This window comes from Sebastes umbrosus, chromosome 8 (assembly GCF_015220745.1).
Source record: "Sebastes umbrosus isolate fSebUmb1 chromosome 8, fSebUmb1.pri, whole genome shotgun sequence".
Taxonomy (NCBI): domain Eukaryota; kingdom Metazoa; phylum Chordata; class Actinopteri; order Perciformes; family Sebastidae; genus Sebastes; species Sebastes umbrosus.
The window spans coordinates 33,724,243-33,739,074 of record NC_051276.1 but is presented as its reverse complement, the minus strand read 5'-3'; the positions used below and the strand labels follow the sequence as shown (position 1 = coordinate 33,739,074).

Below are 14,832 nucleotides of genomic sequence, written 5' to 3'. Positions count from 1 at the left end.
TGAAGGAGTGGGTTAATATCATTGCACATATGAATATAAATATTGATATTGCACATAAACGAGTGAATGAATGAATAGTTGCAGCCCTATTTTTTTATACAGTGTGTTACATCGCTTATTGTTTGTTTGGATTTTAAAATAATATTCCTTTAAAGGTTCTATATGACATTCAGAGCAAGCGTAGCAACCAACCACGTCCCCATGTTGAGAGCTGTGTGGAGGCAACGTAGAAATGCTCTGAATATCGAATTTAGCACCTTTAATCCCATTTATCTGATACAGTCAACTTAGTTATAGAACTGTTGCAGCTTTCAAATTGAGTTTGCATTTTTAACGTTAGAAATCAAGTGCATGATGGACCGAGTCGCATGGAGGAGAGAACATGGTTGCTGGGAAAACTAAAGAAAATATCAGGATGTTCCAGAACTACCAGTTTCACTGCTGAAATGATTCGTTTATTGATCCTTTAAGCAACTTTATATCGTTGTCAACTGGAAATATTTGGGTTTTGGACTGTTGGACAAAAGCAATTTGAAGATGTGACTTTATGACCTTGTGAATTTGAGAAATTGATATGGATTCTTTACATTTAACAAACTAAATGATTAATTGATAATGTAAATAATCGTTAGTTGCAGACAGAATGAAAGGTCATTCATATATACTCCTAATATGACACATGACTCCTCTTGAAGGCCTATTTAAAGTCGTACTGCTCATCACTTTAATGTCATACGTGAACGGAGAAAGGGGCTATGAAAAGTTTATTTTTATCTAATGTTTTGGGAATCCTCTACATAAAACATTTACATATCCTTTAATATGACTTCAGATGAATATTTCTGTCTTTATTCGTTTTTTCCATCCACATAATTCAGTTTATCTGGGATTCAGACCGACAACCTACCAGCCAAATGCTCACAAAGCTCCAGCTCATCCCTTCCTTACATAACAGCCTCTACTGGGACGTACTCTTTGTGAAAGTTATAGATCTATTTTTCTCTTTACGAAATTGGAGACGAGCAGCCGCGCTGGCTGGGCTGCTTCAGTCCTAAATCAAATCTGAGGCAGATATCTTTCTCCGGGGGGGAATGAAATAAGCCCTCAACTCCTTAGACGTTTAATCAAGGAATCTCAGGTATGGGTCCCTGTAGGGGACAATCTGGCTGGGAGGAGGGCAGGAATTGCAGCTCACGTTGCTGCTGTCTGAGTCCGCTGTCTGCTGTCTGCTGTACAGCTCCCCTGGCTCGGCCTCGTCAGAGACGGAGGTTGGAAGGTCGGGTATAGCAGCGAGTCCAGGTTTGCTCCCCTGCCCCGGCCACTTTAAGAGGTCCCTGTTTACAGTGAACCAGGGGTCAATCCCATTCCGCTCCTGGTCTATTCAGCAGGCAAACGGGACGCGGATTTGGAATTGAGTGCAACCTCCTCGATCCCCCCGAGACCTCGGCTGAAATGGACTCAGAGCTGAAGTCACCTACGTACGCTGTTAGCTGCCGTGCTAATTTTACACAGCTCTATTAAGACTTCGTGGAATGAATGGCAGCCACAGAGCCATAACAGGAAACTTATTTCTGAGGACATACCTGCATGCACACAGACTTATTATTAACCCCGATGACCTCTTTACCCAATTTAAGTCAAAGCAATCCACATGTGACACAACAAGCTGGTTTTACAAGCAACAAATACACACATACAAGTTATTAATATCATCTGACACCTCAACACAAACACACACTCACACATATCAAAGGGGTAGTCACATTTGGGGCAAAATTACATTTTATCTCTTGTTTGAAATCTCTTTAAGACATCTTTCTGACCACTGGATAAAAGCTTTGGAATAGTAGTTCAAGCCGATCTCATGGGAAGGAGTATAAATAGCACAACATTTCGGCGCGTCATCATGGTGCATTTTAGGCTCTTTGCACGCCACAGGCTTAACGTTGTGAAACCACTTCTCGCGTGTCATTTAACACCACGTTGTTACCGTAAAACAGTCGCGGTTATGTTTAACAAAACTACAATAATGACTGCACTTAGGCCTAGGTTTAGATAGGGCTGGGCAATATATCTATTATATCGATACCGTGATATGAGACTTGATATCATCTTAGATTTTGGACATATACTGTATATACATATTTCCTGGTTTTGATCATTGTCTCATTGTGTAAATATTTTTATAAAAGCACCAATAGTCAATCGTATAATATCGATATCAAGGTATTTGCTAAAAAATATTGTGATATTTGATTTTCTCCATATCGTCCAGGCCTAAGTTTAGACAACAAAACCGCTGAGTTACTGTAGGTTTAGGCAAAACATCTTGGTTGGGCTTAAAATAAGTACGTAAACTAAGTAAAATAAGTACGGAAAACACGTCACAAACGTCACTAAGGTAACTTCAAAACAATTCAACAACACTTTAGGACACAAACACCCGTCTCCTTGAAAGTCCTGTGTTTGTTGGACCCATCCACCTCCCCTCCTGTCTTCCATAATCAGTCTTTTTCACTTTTTATTCTACGTCACTAGCTCTGAAAGTGGCATATTCATGCAGATGCTTTTACATTGCAGTCAGTACAGACTACATGGCGTACACATGACACGCCAAAAGCAACAAAGGTGTTGGTGAGAGTTATAAGAGAGTCAAGTAGGGCATCAGAGCATTTCAGACACCTGTCTGCTGTTGATTTTATAACTCAAATGTTCCGAAAAATTATTATTTTTGACGCGATTAGTTTTCTAAGTCTGTGAAAAGTAGGATTGCTTCTGTGTCTGTTATGAAAAAGGATTTGGAGCTTTCGTTTTTTTTGTGTAAACGCAGTGCAGTTCAATAAGATATGTATTATATTGTAATTATCAGGGACTTCTACCTTCTCATGTACTTTAAAAGTTTTATATTCAACCACTTTTCTAAAGAAAATAATTATTGAGTAGCCTGAAGTTCTGCTGTTCTGGTCCAGTCAGAAGGATTTTCCATTTGTAAGGAAAGGAGCTTTTCTGTTAGAAAGCTATCTGATGAAGAGAAGATTGTCACAACTTTGGAGAGCATCTCTGATTTGTAGTGAGATTGGTTGGTTTGGTGGATCCATGCTGAAATGTTTATAGTCAGGATGTCACGCTGGGTCTTTCACAGTGACCGTATGGAAGAAGATCAGAAAAGGACGGGGCCAGTATCTCTGTCAATTTTTTTAAATGCAAGACTGAGAGGGATTGGTATACTCGGCATGACGAACTGATCTCACTCTATCCTGGAATTGCTCTTTGCAGTCAGAACCCATTACCTGAGAGACAGTTCCCCTTCCTGTAATAGTGCGAACGCACACGGGGGGTGCAACTCTGAGTGCCTGTCGCACTGAATCTGGTTTTGTATTTCATCAGGATTGCTTTCTCGTGCATTGGAGCATCCTGTTTGTACCTTTTAATAATTGCAAAGACAGAGTGAAGAACTTTCATATGGTAAATGTTTGCAGGAGACATATCAATGTGTGTTCAGATGATGCAAAGTGAATTTCCGCTGCAATGTTCTCTCAAATTTGACAATTTGAAAAAAAAAAATTCTGCGATCTGTCCAGAGACCAGGCTTGTCTCTTAAAAATTAAGTTCCCATATTACAAAACTGTATTACGTTTTGACAGAACGTATTTTCTCCCAGAATATGTTTGTTTTTGACGTATCACAAATACGTTTTTAATCAAAGAACACATAAATCCGCGTAGGGAGGAGGTCAGGGTGGATGGTTGGGTCAAACAAACACGGGACTTTCACCCAGGAGACCGCTGTTCGTGTCCTGTGTGAAACCAAAATAACCCAAAACATGATCTTTTCCTAAGTAGTTTTGTTGCCTAAACCTAAACGTAATTAAGAGCCCCCCCTAAAAAAAAACACTATAAAGTTCATATACACATCTAGAAATGTTGATATGGAACATATAATTGGTTCAGAAACATCAAGATTCAGCGTATCGGTGATTTGCAGAAACAACTGGCGACTGGTTGGTGAGACAGCAGCCGTCATGGCCTCCTGCGTCTTCATCTTGTTTACCTGGAGTGAATTTGCATCTTGGACTTGCACTCGAATCTTTTCTTTGATTGTGTTTGCATTCACCTTTAAATTTAGTTTGAACGTTGGTGCAACAAGGCACTTTTTTCCAGTCAGCTGTTGCTTGGTTTGACCAAAGGCCATTTGTTCCCATATATTCTGCAGTGGTTTCCAATTAAACAGGCTGTTTGGGGTTCATTCACTCAGCGGTTACAGCTGATAATGCCGTCCCGACCAAAGTGCGCCGTTGCGGAGATGTAGTACCACCACGTTAACACTGTTAGCTCTGTTGCCTTAGTTTTCACTGTTACCGCTGTTAGCACTGAGCCGCCGGCTCAGCCGTCACCATATTTAGAGCAGTGCGGAGGCAATAGAAATACTCCCAAACTCACATTTAGCACCTTTAAATATAAAGATAAATATCATGTGAAGACAGTTGGTGAAACAGTTCACCAAGCTCTTCAATAAGACTAGATACACAACTTCTGAGTTCCTCGAGGAACCATCTAGATCATCATCTAGATTCCCTCATGATTGCAGGATGTGGGACGATGAACTGTAAAGCCTTGATTATACTCCCAAACGGACGCGTACATGGACAGCAGTGGACACCGCGGATGTGTAGTAGTTCTGTTTATACTGTCCTCTCGGAGGACGCGCTACACACATTCGCAGTAGATTGCTACGCTACCACTCGTTGCGTACTGGCTGCATGGACAAGTGTGTTGAAATATTAAAAATGATACAGTGAGGAAATACATTTTTCCATTTTTAATGGTGCAGCTATAAAAAACACATCACGCTTTATGATTTTGAATATTCAATTCTGTGTGAACAAAAACGTGTTGGAACATGTTAAAAATCTTTTTTTTTGTGATAACTTAAGGGGGAATAATAAAGGGAATGTCAAGAGTTAAAGACATTAATTTGCTTCTGCGTGACCTGTTTATGCATCAACTAGTTTGGTTGTGTTTGACAGAATTAGTCCTTGTCAGATCTCAGATTGTGTGAATAGTTTCTGTCTCAGGGGGGCGAAAGCCTTCTTGGGAAAACTGCAGCGCCTGGTTGACAATCACATTCTCGTTACTTCTGAAGGACGCTCCTCCTCCTCCTCCTTCATCTCCTCCTCCTCCTCCTCCTCCTCCTCCTCCTCCTCCTCCTCCCTGAGCTGGAACATTAATGTTGCGAGCAGAGATTGCCCATGACACATTTGCCCTTACATAAAACTCATTACACATCTGGCCACAGCTGTGCAGAGATGCACTCCCTCCACAAACTCACATTTAAAAACACGTACACATAAACAGCATTACGAGGAACATATCAACTCCCATGCTCTCTCTCTCTCTCCAGGAGTGCTTTTCCCCCTCAGCTGGCTGCTCTCCCTAATTAAATTTTCATTCTGTGCTGTTGTCCTCTCTTTCTGTGTCTTTCAACATGACCTAGCTACTCCCACATGTTACTGCATGCTTACTTACCATAACTCAATTACCAAGAGGAGTTGTTTTAAGAATTATTTCTGGCTCTCATTTTCTCCCAGAAATTCAAAGAGAATAGTAGTTTTAGATTGTAGAAACGTTAAAGGATAATTGCAGTTCATAACACAGTATTATTTCCCTATCCTTTATGCAAGGATAAGTAGACCTCCGGAGTGGCTAGTAATTGATTCAGCACTGATTCAGGTTAGATACGTGGCTTGTTTTTCAACTTTCTGGTCTCAAAGGGCTCCAGCCTGTTCCGAGTACAACAGGTTGTATTGAGTTGTGCGGCTCTGCTCGCTGGATTTTCTCATTGTTTATTATTGCAATCAACCAGCTGTGCAGCCAGAAATGGCTTCATTCAACACATTATTTTCTCCTCATAATGTGTGAGACCTCCACGTGCATCACACTGCTTATAGAGAGCATAACACTTACCTTGGATGTGTGTTAAATAACCCAATTAGACAGCTGTTATTAACCAATAAAGGCTCTGCAAAACATGTCAGGTAACACTTTCTATGACGCCCATATCTATATGCAATATAAACAAACGTATAATCTGCTTATAGCACTGTATAATTATAGTTATAAACACTCTAAAGCATTTCATAATGACTCTGACGTAAAGTATCACTGACATTTTTTGTTGCAAGGATCATACTTTATTATAATTCCCATAGTTGTAATACATTCTAATCTTTTTATACTGTATTATAATCACCGTTATAATGCATTATAATGTGGTTATAAGTTATTGGTTAAAAGTCATTGTTTGCTTTAAGTAAAGTGGAAAAACATCATTAAATCTATAGAGTCAAAAAAAATGTTAGTGAGTGACCAGCAGTTATTAAGTATTATGATAAAATACTTTATGAATATTTATGAGTGCTTATAGCTATAATCAAACAGTGCTATCAGCAGATTATAATGCATTACAAGTATGTTTATAATGCATTATAGACATGGGCATCATAGAAAGTAGAGCTGCAACGATTAATCGATTAGTTGTCAACTATTAAATTAATCGCCAACTATTTTTATAATTGATTAATCGGTTTGAGTAATTTTTTTAAGAAAAAAAGTCTAAATTCTCTGATTGCAGCTTCTTAAATGTGAATATTTTCTGGTTTCTTTACCCCTCTATGACAGTAAACTGAATATCTTCGAACTGTGGACAAAACAAGACATTTGAGGACGTCATCTTGGGCTTTGCGAAACACTTTTTCGCCATTTTCTGACATTTTGTAGACCAAACAACTAATCGATTAATCGAGAAAATAATCAGCAGATTAATCGACAATGAAAATAATTGTTAGTTGCAGTCATTTTGAATCCTAAAAGTATTTAAATTAATTAAAATAAGTGAAACAGTGTTGGAAAAAGCTTGAATTATCCCGTTGGCAGTTGTCTTTAAGTATTGAGGTCTGAAAATGAGTCTAATATGTTAAAGACACTAAAGTTTTGGTGTGATATAGCATCTTTTATATCATTTTGATAGTATAAGTTTCTGTTTGTAGACAAATTAGACAGTCAAGGTGAAAACGTATACAGCCCATCACATAGCAGTGTCGCCTGGTTGGATTCTTGATGTAGGTGTTGGGCGTCCAAAGCTCTCTGTGCATTTTGTCTTTTTTGATATTACCATTAGTCGCCAATGTCAAACATGTTTAAATCCTCCACATAGGGGCTTTACGGTGGATGGTTTTTGCAGTGCGCCAATATAATGTACATTTGAGTGGGCGCACTCTGCTGCCAAATTGCCACTTGTACCCATTAGTACTGAGGTTTCCTGATTGAATTATATTCAATGTTTCCTTTCTACATGCAAGTGGAGCCTCTGGGTGCACAGCTACCTGAAGATAGATGCAGCCACAATGTAATGCCCACTACTGTGTACCCTCTTACGTCCGCTTGTGTCAGCATACAGTACACGGGACTATTCGTGGTCTGGTTGTTACCTGAGGCTAAAGTTTCCTGTCCATTAAGATGTCTCCTTTAGTTACCGTCTCAAATGGAGCAAAGTCTTCCGCATTTAACGGTCACCCCCCGCCACGAAATGTCCACTCCATAAGCACAGCTGCCCGTGGATATTCCAGTCGTGAGTGTGTAATTAATCATACGGCTAAATCTGATTTATGGACTGTAAGATGATATATCTGAGCACATGCAGGCTGGAATATTGATTTAGTTTTGGCTTTAAGCTAGCCATAAGACATTGTCAGCTCGGTGTTATGAGCTATTGACAGATAGAAAGGCATGCCAACATGGCAGACGTGATCTCCAGCCTCTCTGCCTTCTTCGCCCTATCTCATTGTGTAGTTGGCCATGGTGCTCAAGGCTTTTAATCAACGCTGAAGCAGTTTCACTCCACCTGCAGCAGAAATCCTTCAGTGTTTTACAGCCTGGAGCACAGAGGAAGATAAGGGTTCAAAGTGTGAAATGATTTTCTTACGGTGGTGCTCACATTTTGTGAACTAGAGCAGTAAAATCTTGCTCAGCTTCCATGGACCTCACAGATCATCAGTAGGAGGGAAAATGAACTTTCTTTGGAAAGTTAGATACCAGAGGTTGTAAATCAAAACATTACGTGTAAATCTCATTGCAAGTGAGACAAAACATTTCTATCAGTCACATTAATATGCACAATGGGGTCTATATGTTTACTGTCATTTGCCCCAGCTGTCAACATTAACATGACATGTGGGTGTGCTAGGATCTGATAATGGAGCATGAGCTCGTGATTTATTTATTTTTCTGCAGTGATGAATCAAGTCTGCCCTCGGTTGTGTTTCATATCTGGTATTGTTTGTTTTGTCTCGACAGAACAACACATCATGGAGACCGCAGTCGTGTCAGGAGTGTACCTGCTACAGCGACATGGCCATCTGCAGGCCCACCCACTGCCCCAACCCACAGTGTGACTTCCAGAGGGTAAGACATTTTACAGGAGAATTACAGGAGGGTTAGAAAACTACATCTAAATTATTATTTAACAGAATAAGACTGGTGTTATTCTATGTTTCCCCTATTGTCAACAAATCCAAACATTGTGTTAGTCCGTGCCTCTGAGCTCCATTGTTGTCCAAAAACTTTGCAATAACTCCACTAATGAGCTTCACTGTTCACTGGGTGACATGTTCCTACATCACCATGAACACACGCACACTGTAGTTTATTTTGACTCAATCCCTCACACACCGTCCCGCTGCCACAAAAGCTCATTAGTGCACTGGAAGTGTATTAATCTGTCATCGCAAATAGTCCCCAACAAATGCATTATTTACCCCATTTTGAGTAAAATATGGCCAGCTGTTTATGGAAATGACTGAGCCTTTTTAAACAATGAAACTAAAGTAAAAGAAAGAGGCACAAATATATCATAGGTGTCTCTTTATTGTTGATGAATATTTAAAGGGACTGTTTGTAACTTCTTACACGTATAAATCATTCGTCGGTGTCCCGTGCGCGCTCGCGTGTGGCTCCGCTGTTCAGACTCAGACTCCAACACAAACTACACGGAAGCACCAAAACCTCTTGGTTGTATCTAGTGAAGCCCGTCTGTTAAACAGTGTTGGCCGCGGTCGGAGGACGCGGGTCTCCAGCACCGGAGTCTCTGCTGTACTCTGCTCCTCTGCCTGCCTGCCTTCACTCACACACCTTGCTCGTTCTCGCTATTTCGCTCCACTCTCACGTGCATGCGTGCACACTCCACACTGCAGAAGAGTTAGTTTAGCTCTGAGAATATCTAGTGAATGTAGAGTGGACGTTTGTGCAGAAATAACTGCTGCAGCTCCTCCAGACCAACAGAGGTTTCCCGTGTCTTGTGAAGTGACGAAGCTCCGCAGCGAGAAACGTTATCGTCTCCGACCAAAACTCCGTTGTCTCCCCTGTTCCTTCTGACCACGGTCGGTATAAAATACACCAAGTTAGCCACTGGACAGCAACCAAATCAGTACCAGAATAAAACAGTAAGAGACTAAAATGAATAGTCTTAAATATTCCAGATTCCTTTGTGTGATTTTGATCAGCCTCTTTCTATGTCACCTTGAAGTGCAGATCTACTTTCAAGGGCCCGTAATCATTAGTCTTACAACAAGAATCAATGAAATGACAGACCATTGTGCAGTGAAGTCTGCCGATTGCACCATTTAATTCGCCACAAGGACAACTATTCGGAGACTGTTTGCTCCAGCCTAGCGTTTTTCTTTTTGGGTTCATCTGAATTCACAGGGACACATTTTCAAAAGCTCTTTTTTCACTCCGGCTGTTCTTCCCTGTGCTTCTTCTTTAATGTGATTCAAAGCCTGCGGTGACGGCATCAAATCCAATCCCAACCCTGAGCTAAGGCAACAATCAATGTCTAATGAATTCCACTCTGCTTGCTAGCAATCCAATGTTAATTAAAAATTAGTCATCATGCTCGCCAAGCCGTGCTCCCTCCATTTAAAAAGCTCTTAAAATGTGACACTCTTTCACCTACACTGTGATAAAACAAGTATTAAGGTTTTTATCACCTGTCTGTCTCTGATTAGAGGGCTTTCTTTTGAAATCCACGGCCATTATATTGAAGCTTACGTTTCCTTTTATTCCTCACTCTCTTACCTTTTCGACTTATGTGAAATCCATCTTTAGTATCTTAATATTTCTGTAATGCTCTACACACACAGATGTGTATGTCTGGATAGGACGGCTCATATCTTTTTTGTTGTTTAACAGCATTTCTTTTAGTCCAAGATTTCAGGGATCTTAGTGTTCTCCCACAAAAAACTTAAATTCAGATTTTAGCCGATGATTTTCACGATTAATCGTTAACTTTATGAATCAAAAAGTAGCCCGGTGAATAAGTATCATCCTTGAATTGTTTTGTTTGACCAATAGTCCAAAAATCATATATGACAAAACAAGCTGGAACCTGCATTTCCAGCTCATTGATTATTACTTTTATTTTGATTGATTGATATACTTATTGTTGCAGCTCTAATTCAGCCACCTGATTTTATTTTTTTACATTTTATTGACCTTTTATGATTAAAATAACCATGAAAATGGAGGAGAAACTACCTCTGCATATTTTCTATTCGTTGATGCAATCATTAGTACTTAACTGTACAATTATGCTTTTTTTCTTTGTTTCAATTTCAAAGTTTAATTTTGCAATGTTATTTGAACTTTACGTCCTGTACCACTAACTAATAAAGGCACATGTATGGCTTAAATAACATCCAAAATAATATCATAAATCATGCACCAGCAAGAATACAATATTTTGTCATATAGTAAGCTATAAGAAAATGGAATTAGATGGAAAAACTGCATGGATATATAACTTAAAAATGTATGAAAAAATACTTCACATCAGTTTGATATAAACTGATATGATGGATACCATAAATATATAAAGATATATCACCTTCACGGTCCACTACACTGCTAAGGGTTGATATTCTTTTAATGAGGCAGGTAAACTGGCGAGTATATCTCAAACTCGCTGACCTCTGTTCACCCCACATGATTGTTTGTTTTCCTGGAAAAGCAACTGCAAGAGTAGGAAACCTTGAGTCTGTCTTCCTACTGTAAGAATGCAGCAGTCCAGTTATAAATAATGTTCTCCCGAGCCCGAACCATCCCGCTTTATTTGGAGCAACACAATCTGAAATTGGATCAAAATCTTGTACTATAGCCATATTTTGGTAATTAAATTTGAGGCAGCAGACGGAAAAAAAGCCAGAGAGACTAAAAGATGAAAAGTTGAGGAAAAGAAACAGAAACACGAGAACAAGAACTTAAATATATGAAAATATTTAGAGGTTTTAATTTTTAGCACAAAGTGTCTGTTGTGATGGATGAACTTTCAGCTGGTGGTCTTGTTTTTATCCTAAAAATGTTGTGTGCTTGTAGGTGATCGATAGAGCTGAAAGTAAAATATAAACCCTCGTCTTGGCAAACAGCAACCTGCTGCTCAGCTCACCCTCCGTCTATTTTATTCCCCACTGTTGTTATTTATACATTTAGTTGCCATTCTTCTGCCTGTTCACACGCAATTTGTCTTCCGCTGCAGAATTGCTGTACCTCTATTCACTTCTATTCTCTTTTTCAATTGACACGATACATTCTCTGAAGCTCCTTGGGGGTTGTTTTCTCTCACCTTATACAAATTGTATTCCTCCCCTCCTCCTTTTTCAATTCTATATCATTTGTATTCACAAATAAACTACACCTAAACCATTCACCGGCTCTGCGTCTGGCCCTCATTGTTTTCCTATTTGCTTGTTTCCATACATTCGGCCTCAACTGGGGCGTGTAGGCAGCGCAAATAAAGGACTGCATGTAGAATCTGTATTGTAATATGTATTGTATTGTAACACCTCCACCAAGCTCATTTTGTATTCTACACACCGAGCACGCCTGATACAGTCTTCATATTTTCATTATTGTCTGTCTTGTTGTGCTAATCGTGTCACATGCCGGTTTATTTCCATGGAAATGGGCAGATTGTAGTCAACATGTTTTGTATTCATGCCTGTTAAAGAAGATACTCACTTTCATTGTCTCTTTCTTTCTTCAGGGACATGTGGTGTGCTTGGTGTGTTTATGTTTTTATTCATATACAGTATGTGTGTCTTTTCTAAAGGGCGAGCGTTTGAGGATCTCTGCCAACAAGTGCTGTCCGGAGTGCATCTCCTCGTCCCAGGGCTCCTGCCAGTACGAAGGAGTCGCTTATGGAGTAAGTGACTCTTCTTCTGTTTCTGTGATCCTCCAACTATTCTACAAAACATTAAAGGTTATCTTTGGTATTTTTCAACCCTGTTTTCACATGTTTTTGTGCCTAACTGACTAATGGGAACAACAATTTCCGAAATTGGTCCACTATTGAGGGAGAGCGCTGTAGACGGCAGCCGCTCACAAGCTGCAATATGGTGCTTTCGGGGGAAGCTGGCACCGTTTTAACACACCGTCATTTACGTCCACTAAAAGTGCTTGTTTTTGCCATGACAGGCTCTGATTGTTATTAGAAGTGTGTGACATTATGGAAAGAGTCTCACTCAAGGAGAAGTCTTGTTCTGAAATCTGACGAGGTGACTGAAAGTAAAACATGACTGAGAGTAGGACAGAAGAGTGTTGTGTTGGAGTACAGAAAGCGTAGCTTAGTGTTATCTAAAATATGTTCAATGTCATGGCTGAATATTTAGATGATTTCCACAATGTGGATGAGGTTTTTCAAATTGATGGCCGCCTGTATTTATTCGAGCCAGAGTTTACGGATATTCAGATTTCACAACGAGACTTCTCCTTGAGCGGGACTTGGACATAATAACAAACAGACCAGATCAAGAGAAATGTTAGAAAAAGGTTTTATTTCTCTGTAGGGTCCTTTCCATAATGTTGTCAGACACGTATAATAACAATCTGAGTCTGTCAGTAGATATCTGGAGGTCAGAGGTCAAGGGACCCATGTGAAAATGGCCATGCTAGTTTTTCCTCGCCAAAATTTAGCCTTAATTTGGAGCGTTATCTTCCTTCCCGACAAGCTGGTATAACATGGTTGGTACCAATGGATTCTTTAGGTTTTCTAGCTTCATACGATACAAGTATTTTCCCTTAAGCTCTAAGCCTGCTACATCCTCTGAAGCACGGTAAAGTCGGTCGGGATCGTCGGTAATCTGGGCCATCCAACCTTATGGCTGGCCAATTCTGGCCCGCGTGGCCCACTTTGGGCCGCCCTAGCAGACAATAGTGTGCAGAAAGAAATGGTTTTCCCAGTTTAGTGTGGAGGAACTTGACTGGTCTGCACAGAGTCCTGACCTCAACCCCCATCCAAGACAACTTTTGGGGTGAACTGGAACGCAGACTGAGAGCCAGGCCTGATCAGTGTTGGACCTCATTAATGATCTTGTGTGTCTGATTGGGAGCAGCCAGGTTAGAAAACCAGGTGGAAATCCTGAAACCAGAAGAGTGGAGGCCGTTATAGCAGCAGATTAACGCCTTTACGAATGACAAGGGGAAACCCTAAATTATAAACGTCACATCCGAGGTGATTAAACCGATAAATCACAAAGCATTCATTTGTTCAATTTGTTCATTGCTGAAAAAACTGGCTTCAGATTCCCACCCCCGTCCCGCCTTCCTCTCACTAAAGAAACAATCACTGTCTTGTTCATCTTCCATCGAGCGGCCTCCGGCTTAACGAGCTGGACTCTTTGGCAGCCATTTTGGACAGTACACATCCTCGAGGGGAACACAAAGCCGGGTTTGGAGATTCCACTGGCATCACTTGGCTGGTGAAGTGGCACTTTACACAGATCTGAACTAGCAGGAGAGGAGGGTTGGAGAGGAGTCACGGCCTTTTGAGGGCTTTACTGCGTCTTCACTGGAGAACAGCAAACTGTCACTACTGCTGCTCCTTTCACAGGAACAACTGTTTGGAAAAATAAAGCTTTTCTCTTTTTGCAGACATTCTAGAACACAAAGGATGATGAGTTTTGTGATGGTTGATGCCTTTATAGCATGTTCAACTAATTAACGCATCAGTTTAAAAGCTAGAGTGAAGATACTGGTATCCTATGGAACTATAAAAACCTGATGAATCCACTGGTACCAACCACATCATGCAAGCTTGACGCGAAGGAGTCTAAATAACGCTACAATAATGCTAAATTTTGGCGAAGAAAAATCACGATTAACTATGGACAATCATGCGATTAATTGCAATTAAATATTTGAATCGATTGACAGTCCTCGTTCCCAATCAACTAAACTGCATTCCCAATTATGTTTGGAGGGAAACGTGTTTTGTCTTTGACGTATCACATTTGTAATGATAGTCCGTGGAAGGCCGCAGAAAGTATTGTAGTACAAAGAGCGACGCGCAGAGCGTGTGACATAGTATATTGTGCGAACTTTACTGACAGTTACATGGTATTATAATGAGTATAACAAGCAAGAAAGTCTACTACGGGCGGGACGGAGGGGTGGTGGATGGGTCAAACAAACACAGGACTTTACCTCATGTCCCGTGTCAACGTTCACTTACGAATTCATTTTAAGCCAAACCATCATGATTTTTATTAAACCTAATCAAGTAGTTTTGTTGCCTAAAGCTAACAAAGTAGTGTTGTTGCATTTTTTGTTTTGTTTACAACATAAAATAAACTGTTTAAAACTGTTTAAAACTGGGAGAAAATATCTTCCCCTCGTCACATAATTAAGAATGCAGTTTATTTTTATGGGAATATAATTTTTTAGGAGACAGGGTTTCCAGGATCCAGGATCAGCACCCTGGACAGCGGTCGTGACCCATACTTTT

At 40.2% G+C, this 14,832-nt stretch overlaps 1 protein-coding gene across 3 annotated transcripts in view; it reads left to right on the top strand.

Moving 5' to 3' along the window:
- fras1 (Fraser extracellular matrix complex subunit 1) overlaps positions 1–14,832 on the top strand; it is a 314,451-nt gene that overhangs the window by 83,769 nt on the left and 215,850 nt on the right. For all 3 annotated transcript variants that reach the window (XM_037777425.1, XM_037777424.1, XM_037777423.1), the window contains exons 3-4: positions 8,352–8,459; positions 12,160–12,252. In XM_037777425.1, coding sequence (XP_037633353.1) covers positions 8,352–8,459; positions 12,160–12,252 — 201 coding nt within the window. The remainder of the gene's footprint in view (positions 1–8,351; positions 8,460–12,159; positions 12,253–14,832) is intronic.